The sequence below is a fragment of the Electrophorus electricus genome, chromosome 3 (assembly GCF_041902795.1).
Source record: "Electrophorus electricus isolate QZ-2024a chromosome 3, ASM4190279v1, whole genome shotgun sequence".
NCBI classification, from domain to species: Eukaryota; Metazoa; Chordata; class Actinopteri; order Gymnotiformes; family Gymnotidae; genus Electrophorus; species Electrophorus electricus.
The window spans coordinates 18594188-18603500 of NC_137499.1; the positions used below are offsets into that span (position 1 = coordinate 18594188).

Below are 9313 nucleotides of genomic sequence, written 5' to 3' on the forward strand. Positions count from 1 at the left end.
CATTTTATGCAATTGATGAAACATGCTTGTTTTCACCTACACTGAAACTAATATGAAAGTTGTGTAGTTAGAAGAGTAAGGAATGAGAGTCTGAATCCACCAGCATGACCACCAGATTTGCCAGCCTTTGGAGATTAAGGGGTTAACTATTTCTTACTCTTATCTGGATATTCTCCAATATCCGCTGCAGACACCGATATTTCAGGCCCTTCCAATAACACCCACCTCTAATGTACTCATGTATTAACCTCTTATGCCTTAGCCATCTCCCTCAAATCATTCTTGCAGAGTGATGTGTGTACATCTGTGTAACTGTTTTGTGGTGACATGGATGGTTAATGTGGATACAAAAAGCTATTGGTCAGTTTTTGTAAAGGTTTGAGGACAGAGCCCTCCCTTTAGTATATAAAGCAAACAGAGAGACTCCAGACAACTCCACTCCACAACATCCTCTCCATAATCAGACACTGGATATAGTGTTACCATAACTTTTAAAGACAATAGCCAATTCTAGTTATTGTTTTCTCTGTCCAGTTTTGACCAACATTAATCTAATCATTGGCTGCTAACCTCAGGTGACCTGACTTTTGGCCGGCATTTGAATTCACCAGTATTGGAGAACAATGGGTAACATGGTTACAGAGATTGTTGCCTTCTTGCTTACAATATCAGGGTGGGTTCTAATCTCCTCCACACTCCCCACTGACTACTGGAAGGTGTCATCTGTAGATGGAACTGTCATCACTACAGCGACCTTTTGGTCCAATCTCTGGAAGACATGTGTTACAGATTCAACTGGAGTCTCAAACTGCAAGGACTTCCCCTCCATGCTGGCTTTGGATGGTTTGTTATTGAATTTTTAATGGCTTGTGCGTATACCACCATAAGAAATGCATGCTTTTTAGACTTTGTAACAATGCAGGCAAACTCAGATTAGTTTTCTGAGCACATATGTATTTATGTAGGCTTGCTGAGTGGTATGCATCTCTTTTTGTGAGACTTCTATTCCTCGGGGTTTTAGTTATTCCTCTCAAAAAAAACAAAAAAAACAAAAAAAAACATGACTAATATTGTGGATGAAAAGAGCAGCAAGGTATCAGATAACTCTAATGTGATTTTGGCTTAAGCCATGTACTACCATGGCACAAATTAGCCAGGCCAAGTAATTTACTCCACCATTTAAAAGGGACCTTACTGAGCCAAGGCTGTTTAAAATGTGCTAAATGTACTTTAAGTAACACTAATACAAATACTGAGGAATTTAACACATTTTCAAAATGTACAGGGATGGGGCACAGAGATGCACGAGCTGTAAGGATGTCTTCAACTTAACTGGTCACTTACCTTTGTTAATTTCCTTAGCCCTAGGTAAATACAGGAAAAGTATCAAAAGTCATTAATGCACTGAACATATGTAGTGCTGAGCCACTCTAGCACCTGTGGAATAGACTTTAACATCTGACACTGATAACACTGATTCATTTCCTGTAATATAATCTATAATTTACTGATAAGATATTGGTGTATAGTAAATAACTGAATTGCAACCTCTGTCTTTCTGATCCTATAGCTTATATCCAGGTTTGTCGGGGCCTGATGATCTCAGCAGTGTGTCTGGGATTCTTTGGGGCCATTCTGGCCCTGGTGGGGATGAAATGCACAAAAATAGGTGGATCTGAGTCCACCAAGGCCAAGATAACCTGCCTTTCTGGACTGAACTTTATCCTCTGTGGTAAATATAACTCCTAATCTATTGTGTTTTTTATAAAGCCTTAGCCTGAAATTACAGGAAATTTGTAAGGAACATTAACGACACATGCATAGGTCTGCTTCTCATAGGTACATGTTGTAACTTGCTATATTACAAAGGAAGATGTAATTGGTTTGGGCTTCTCTCTGTCTCTCCCATTCTTTTCCTCTCTCCCTCCCCCCTCTCTCTCTATCTCTCTGTAGGTATCTGCTCCTTGACGACATGTTCACTATATGCCCAAAGAATTACCTCTGAGTTTTTTGACCCTTTATTCATGGCACAAAAGTAAGATCCTAAAACTCCATCACTGTAACTGTACTGTGAAGAATATTATGACAGCTATAGCCACCAAATTTACATTATCCATGTCCATGCAGGTTTGAGCTGGGGGCTGCCCTGTTTATCGGCTGGGCTGGATCTGCTCTCTGCATTGTAGGGGGTGTAGTTTTCTGTTTTTCTATGACAGAGGGCTTTAGCATGAGGTAGGGTCTGATGCATGTACAACAAAGCCAATCCTAGTTAGGATCACTATTTCACATTATTTTTTCTATATATATAAAATGGGGAAAAGTGAAGGCTGTGTGTCTTCTAGGGTTAGTAAGGTCATCAGAAGCATTCTGGAACACCACCTACCACAGTTACCCACACCCACATCACCTGAGCAGAACTAAGAATGAGAGCAATAGAAGCAGAGTAATAATAAATAAATACATTTTTACTGATACCAAATAATTTATATAGGCTTTAAACACATATTTACAAATACTCATATTTTGTAGGAGTTACAAAAAGAAGATCTTTATACTTTAAATAGTCTATCCATGTTACAGGACATGTAATGACAACTTTCTCTTCTCTTAAAGGGACTACTCCAACAATGGTGCCAGGTCATTCATATCAACTCAAAACAAAAAGAGTTCGGGCAGTCCTCATAAAGGTGCAGCAGATCAAGGCTGCCCTGCAAGACAGTTTGGGAGGAATGCCTATGTGTAATATACTCCCACAGGATATCTCCAAGGAGATCAACATCAAAACAACTCAGTGTAGACAATAAGAGGCATGTGGTGCTTGTGCAATGGCTGCAAGAGGAATATTGCTCAGGCACAGTCACTATCGCGAAACCCATGACATTAAAAAAGGATACAAAATCACAACAACCAGATCCATTTTCAGTTATTTAAGCAAATGGATGACACCAGGCCAAACATTAAAGACACATTTGCAAAACCTTAAAAAAAAGCAACATTTTTTATAGCAAATCCACTAAGTACTATGAGAATCTCATCCTACATTAGTTTTTTTTAAAGATATTCAGTTATTTCCTTTCATAAGATTAGTTATCAAAAATTAGACATCAGCTGTCAGGTCTAATTATTTAAGTGTAGTTGTTTTTTTGTTTGTTTTTTAATTTGTAAGCCTTGTTTTGCAAGATCATAGGACAAACTGTGCTCTGCCAATGGAAACACATTGTCTGGATATAGAAATTGGATCGGAAGTCACCTGTTCTTCAGGACCAAGCATCTGTCTCCACCTTGTGATCAGTGGAAACCCTAGACCTCGACCTCCGTTTAAGGTTCTTGGTGTATTCTGAAGCTTGTGTGGGCCTCAAAGAATAATGCTCCAGCCAGATGTTTCCAATAAAACAAGCACTGGCTATTTCAGTGTTACTCTTTAAAACTTGTGGCATTTCCTTAAACAATTTAATAAAGGATAGTTTTATTTCTGTAAGCATGCATGTTGTTTAAAAGCAGCTATATAGTAGCATATTGCTAAAATAGACCTATAAGCTGCAAATTGAACAGTTTAGAGAACAATTTAAAGATGGTTATATTTTTAAAGGACACCATATACCTTTAAGAAACATGATCCCACTAGTTAGCTTCTTCATTATTTCTTGCCCAATCAGTAACTGCCTATTTATTTGACTTTAAAGAAGTGAAATCTTTTGAAATGTCAGTGTCTGCATGCACTAACTCAAACTATACATCAGGATGGTCAAAGTCTGGTCCTGGAGGGATATAACTCAGCAAAGTTTGGTGAGTGATCTGCTTAGAAACAAGTGGATCAATGCTTAAATGCAAGTCAAGGTCCCTCATAATGAAAGCTATAAAAAAAGTAAGGTATTGATCTAATCTGTTCAAAGTAGTCCTTAATTGTGGGACTGACCACCAGGGGACAGCATAGTTTATGTATAGATTATTCAAAGAACCTGACACTGCTCCAGTATGTTTAGGCATTCTCGTGGAATGCCATAAGAAGTGCAACTCTTCAAAACATCAAAGGAGCTGATTTCTAAATGTTCAGGTCAGGGCATATAGTCTTAGACTAAGAACTTTTTCAAACATTTCTTGCACATGGTTTGCATGTAAAAATGTTTATAGCAGAACACAGTGGCGTAGGTTTTTTGGGACACTGCTCATACCACATCCTAACACATATGAGTAGTGTGAGTAGGAATTATTAGGGTGACACCCCCCTCCCCCAAACTGCGCCAATGGCAGAATATGACAGCAGTGTTTGGGAAATGCAGAAAGTATAAACTGTATGTTTCATGTAAAAATGTGCTCATTGGATCTGTTAATTGATTTTCTGTGATTTTCTGTGCTTTTAATGTCATAAATAAGTATGAATTACATCCTATGAAATGTGATTTGTCTTGCTCTGACTTCTTGATGTTGAGTTTCAACTCAACTCTGTGCTACTCTGAAAATGAACACCATCATTAAAATGTAGTCAAGTCAAATTTACTTATATAGTATTTTTACAACAGTTGTTGTCACAAAGCAGCTTTACAGATGTTCAAGTCCAAGCCCCCAGTGAGCAAGCCAAGGGTGACAGTGGAAAGAAAAAACTCCCTAGAGCATGAGGAAGAAACCTTGAGAGGAACAAAAACTCAAAGGGGGGCGGGGGAGCATCCTCTTCTGGCTGACAACAGACACCACAGTAGTAACAGTATAAACATGTAGCACTGGTTCCTTGTTTGTTTCTTTCTGGAATTCAGAAAATGAACAACCCACTCTATATAGATAAACCCCAATACACACACACACACACACACACACACACGCACAGTCTTTGTAAAAATGCTCATAGTGTACAGTAATACTAAAATTACAGTACAAAGCCTAAACTATCTTAGGCTTGCCAGCATTCATTGACCTGTGCTTCAGCTGGTCCACATATCATCTTTAAGATAATGTCAGAAATATACAAACCACTAGACGATGACCATAGCAGAATATTTTTATACTTCTATTGCCCTAACTTTCCAATTGCCCTTTCTTTGTTTCTTTATTTATTTTTATTTTTTTCTACTTTATCATCAACTTAAGATTACATGAAAGGTTTTAGATAGACAAGGATAATTTAAAACAATGACATGTTTGTGAAATTTGAGTAGAAATTTGAGCTGCCTGTCTAAATAAGCACTCTTATTCCAATTCCCCTTCCCACACATCTCATCAGCACAACTCTGTGAATGTATACTGTTACTAACTCACATTGACAGCAAGAAGGACCGTTGCCTTTGAGACAGTTGTGTGCCCTGTTTTTTAAAGAAGAGCCAAACAAGGACTGAGAGGAGACAGCCTCACCATGTCAGGGTATTGGAAACACTGGAAGAGTAAATGAAAGTCCAAGCATAGATAAATGTATGGACTACAGTAAACACAGACAAAAAGGGAAAATTAAGTCATAGATAGATGGATAGATACATACAGAGAGAGCAAGAGTTATCTAAAAGTTTATAGACAAGCAAGAAGCAACACAGGCGAGGGTTTTCCAGGCACTGGAACTTACAGCAGAGTTGAGTTGAAGATGAACATTCGTGCTATGCAGATCTTGGGCTTCCTCCAGACTGTCCTGGGCTGGATCTTCATTGCCTGTTCATTAGCCATGGAGGGCTGGAAGGTGGCCACTACTGGTGGCCAGGGCGGCAGTGCTGTTGTGATTGTGGGGTGGTACTGGTCCAGCCTGTGGAGGGTCTGCTCTACCTTCTCCAACAATGTCTCTACCTGCCATGACTTCCCTGTCCTCTGGTCTGTGGAGTGTAAGTGCAGTAATAGCTTTGTGCCTTAAGAATTACTCTTGTACTTTAGATTTTTGTCCACCTAATAGCTCTGTGTTTTGTTCAAAGACAATTGTTATCACACTGATGCAAGGTGACAAGGTTTGTGTGCACAGATAATCTCCAGATTGTAAGGGGACTGCTAATGAGTGGACTAGCCATTGGAAAGCTGGGGTTTATTCTGAGCATGGTGGGGATGGAATGCACTTACATAGGAGGCAAAAAGAAGAACAAGAACAGAACCGTCTTTGCCGGCGGTCTCTGTCACATCACGAGTGGTATAAAAATGATTTATTTATATAAAATAACTTGTGCATCATTGTACCTTTACACCATAATAGTCACTTCTTCATAAGATAAATGGACAACTTTGTTGCTCTTCCCTATCATGTCTCCAAGGTTTGTTGGCTGCAGCAGGCTACATTATGTATGCTTGGCATGTCTCTGCAGAATACTTCAATCCAAGTTCCGAACTGAAGTAAGTACTGTATCTGGGGAAAGTAAGTACACCTGGGGCAAAATAAAATGACTGACACTGCCACTTTAAAATCTTCAGTAAGACAGAAGTGTGACTGTGGTCCCTAAACCTCTAGTTTCTTTTGCAAATTGTTGTATGACCTAAATGAATTGTGTTCAGTGAAGTTTTCTATTACTTTAACCCCAGGTTCGATTTGGGCACACCGCTGTTCCTTGGATGGGTTGGATGTTTATTTCAAATCACTGGAGGTCTCTTCTACTTGGTTTATTTTAATAAACCCTGGCCAGGGAACAACAACAGGTGAGTTTACATATGGAACTACCATAATAAATAGTCCTATCTGACTGCAACAGGACCATTTTATTGAATGTGTCAGACATTAAACTGCACCCTAAAAAGGTTGATAAAAATGTAAAAATCAGACAGATTTCTTGAGTTTTTTGGGTTTAACTGCTGGACCAATTAGTTGTGTCAACTTATTTTTTTAAGTTGTGTGTGTAGTTTATTCAGGCTATTAGATAATGTTCAATAAACTCACCAATGACATTTGTATGTACTTACAGCTCTCGAATAATGAAGTTACTTAAATTACAATCTTAAAAACTCTAGGTCTTGGCAGATTTTAAATGAAAGCCATCTAAGACAACTTAAAGCCATTTATAACATCTTGCTGTTCCTACATGCAGAGGGAATCAAAACCCTAGTCTTCTATTTGCCCAGGAGCATTAACATTTATGCTCTTTACTTATGAATATTGGCATTGGTTTTGATCTTTTTTTTACTTCATATTATAAAATGTAAATATTTAATCTAATTTATTATTTTACTAAGACTACTAAAGATTCATAAAACTGAGATAACTCAAATGGATTTACAATTAATCTAATTTAACAAACAATGACCATTTTTAATTTCTATTGCCATATATTAAGCTACATTTATGAGTACCTAAAAAGTCAAAGTCACTGTTCTTTTTTAGGTTTCATTTAGGATTTTACTTAAGGGTATTTGATTACAACACTTAATAAGAAAAATCTTGAAAAGAATAATAATAACCAAACATTTCTAAAAAACAAACAAACAAACAAAAAAAACAATGATAGGGCACAAAGAGTGGAGATTTTCAAATATTAAGAAATTGCAAAGATTTCCTTTTTATAAATGCACAAAAAAACTTATCTTTACAATAAATGTTTACAAGAAAGTCAGTATTGGTATTATGATGATAGCCTTGGTATCACTTAGGACTGGATCAAAAAACTAAATGACTGGTAAACCTGAATCACCTGAAGAAAAAAGCATGTAAGTGCAGTAGTGTTAAAGCAAACCTTTCAATATAGAATTCAAAATGAAACCTACTTGTTTGCATTCATTGTATCAGTGGTTAGAAACATTCAGAGGAACTATTATTTGTTAGTGGTTAGAGTTAATGTGGTTATTAATGGTTATGTCAATTAAGTATTTCACACAAATAAATGCCCATTTAAATTAAAAAGGTGTTAGAATAGGAATGTTATACAGTAACAACCTAGGACAGTTTAGTGTATTTCATAACCCAGCCTATGAGTTGATGATTGATTTAAGTTAAATAAGATGTGCTGTTGATGTGGCCCTGACCCTCAAGAACAATGAAATACTGTTAACCTCGTTTATTTGTGTGATAAATGCAATTTTAATACTGTCTAAATAAATGTTTCCTCAGCACCCAAGATTCAGTGATTTCTGCTGAAGAAGGTTCAGCCATGCATCCCAATCCTACAAATCGCTCCACTATCTCTGATCTTACCACCAGGTCCAGAGTGTCCACTGTGTCTGATCTCTCCATAAAGAAATCTTCCAGTCTGTCCAAAATCTCACATGAGACCCAATGCCTTTCTAAACCTAACACTCCTCAAGATCAGAACTCAGTGAGATAAAAGGGCTGTGTTTAGTCATGAGCATTCTTCCCTTCCTCAACCTTCCTCTAGGTCCAGCTGATGAGGGGAGCAGAGCATAACATCTCCAAAATCCATTAATTAGTAGCTCATCTGAAACAATCTCAAAAGGAACTTTTACATGAATGTTTACATTCTCCGATGCAGCATATGCCAGCTCTTCACTGTCATCTGGTTTCTTAGATTTTTGTTTTGTTGCCTACTTTCTATGATTACAGTACTATACTTACTGTTGTGTTCACTGAAATTAACATTTTTTAAACAGTTTGAACTGTGTTAAAGGTGTTGTCACAATAATCTATTAATATTATATGATGCGAATTGCTCATAGCTTCTAAATATAAATGATTGAACATTATTTTACACCTTCTTCATACTGTAATGTTTTTTCTGCCATTCAAAAATAATTGTGGTGAGCATTGTTTCATGTAAAATGCAACCTACTGACCTTATGATCTTACGACCTTTTAATCTTATGGGTAAAACCATAGTTTAAAGTCAGTTTTTTCCTTACTCTGTGCAGCCTAATTTATGTGTGTTGTATAATACAAAATTATATATATATATATATAAATAATACTGAATATAATACCAAAACTGAATTCCTTGGGATGATACCATAAGTGATGATTATTGTAATTATTGGCCTATATTCCAATATTGAATTGATAATGATAAATTAAATACATTTATCTGAAGCAAATATGGACTGCAGATATATCAAGGAACTCTAATGTATATAGGAGTTGGGTAAGGTCTAGCTCTGTACCTTCGATTCCTGTGGCAAGGAAGGCAGGGTCCCTGTTTCTGTTTTTTTCATTTGAGTATCTTTAGAGTGATATGGCAGGGTGGAGTTCTAAGGTTTCTAAAACATACTGGGTGCTGATGCACACATCTTGTATGCATAGTAGGTAGAGAAGACATTATGGCAGGTTCCATATGCTAGTTGCATCCTGGTGTGATGGGGAGAGACCCACTAGGAAATTTGTGTTTTTGAATCCTGTTATGCATGTTCAGCATTTATACTGGTTTTGTTTACAGAGATGAAACCCTGGGAAAGGAGAGGGAGAACGATCATCCCTCCT

General features: G+C 37.2%; 2 protein-coding genes across 2 annotated transcripts; both read left to right on the forward strand.

The window, feature by feature from the left end:
• Positions 1–477: 477 nt before the first annotated feature.
• Positions 478–3192, forward strand: cldn10a (claudin 10a). Its single transcript, XM_027014442.3, has 5 exons — positions 478–843; positions 1571–1732; positions 1954–2035; positions 2128–2232; positions 2614–3192. The coding sequence occupies exons 1-5, from the start codon at positions 624–626 to the stop codon at positions 2741–2743; spliced, it is 699 nt and encodes a 232-aa protein (XP_026870243.2). The 5' UTR covers positions 478–623; the 3' UTR covers positions 2744–3192.
• Positions 3193–5342: 2150 nt separating this feature from the next.
• On the forward strand, positions 5343–9161 carry cldn10e (claudin 10e). The gene is made up of 5 exons (XM_027014767.3): positions 5343–5798; positions 5933–6094; positions 6216–6294; positions 6481–6594; positions 7997–9161. Exons 1-5 carry the CDS (start codon positions 5567–5569, stop codon positions 8208–8210), a joined length of 801 nt encoding a protein of 266 aa, XP_026870568.2. The 5' UTR covers positions 5343–5566; the 3' UTR covers positions 8211–9161.
• Positions 9162–9313: the final 152 nt, after the last annotated feature.

Excerpts from the sequence above, each read along its gene's own strand:
- cldn10a (XM_027014442.3), top strand. The coding sequence starts at position 624 with ATGGGTAACATGGTTACAGAGATTGTTGCCTTCTTGCTTACAATATCA. Across the intron at positions 1,733-1,953 it reads ACTGAACTTTATCCTCTGTG|GTATCTGCTCCTTGACGACA; the intron begins GTAAATATAACT and ends ATCTCTCTGTAG. Across the intron at positions 2,036-2,127 it reads CCTTTATTCATGGCACAAAA|GTTTGAGCTGGGGGCTGCCC; the intron begins GTAAGATCCTAA and ends ATGTCCATGCAG.
- cldn10e (XM_027014767.3), top strand. The coding sequence starts at position 5,567 with ATGAACATTCGTGCTATGCAGATCTTGGGCTTCCTCCAGACTGTCCTG. Across the intron at positions 6,295-6,480 it reads AATCCAAGTTCCGAACTGAA|GTTCGATTTGGGCACACCGC; the intron begins GTAAGTACTGTA and ends CTTTAACCCCAG. Across the intron at positions 6,595-7,996 it reads TGGCCAGGGAACAACAACAG|CACCCAAGATTCAGTGATTT; the intron begins GTGAGTTTACAT and ends ATGTTTCCTCAG.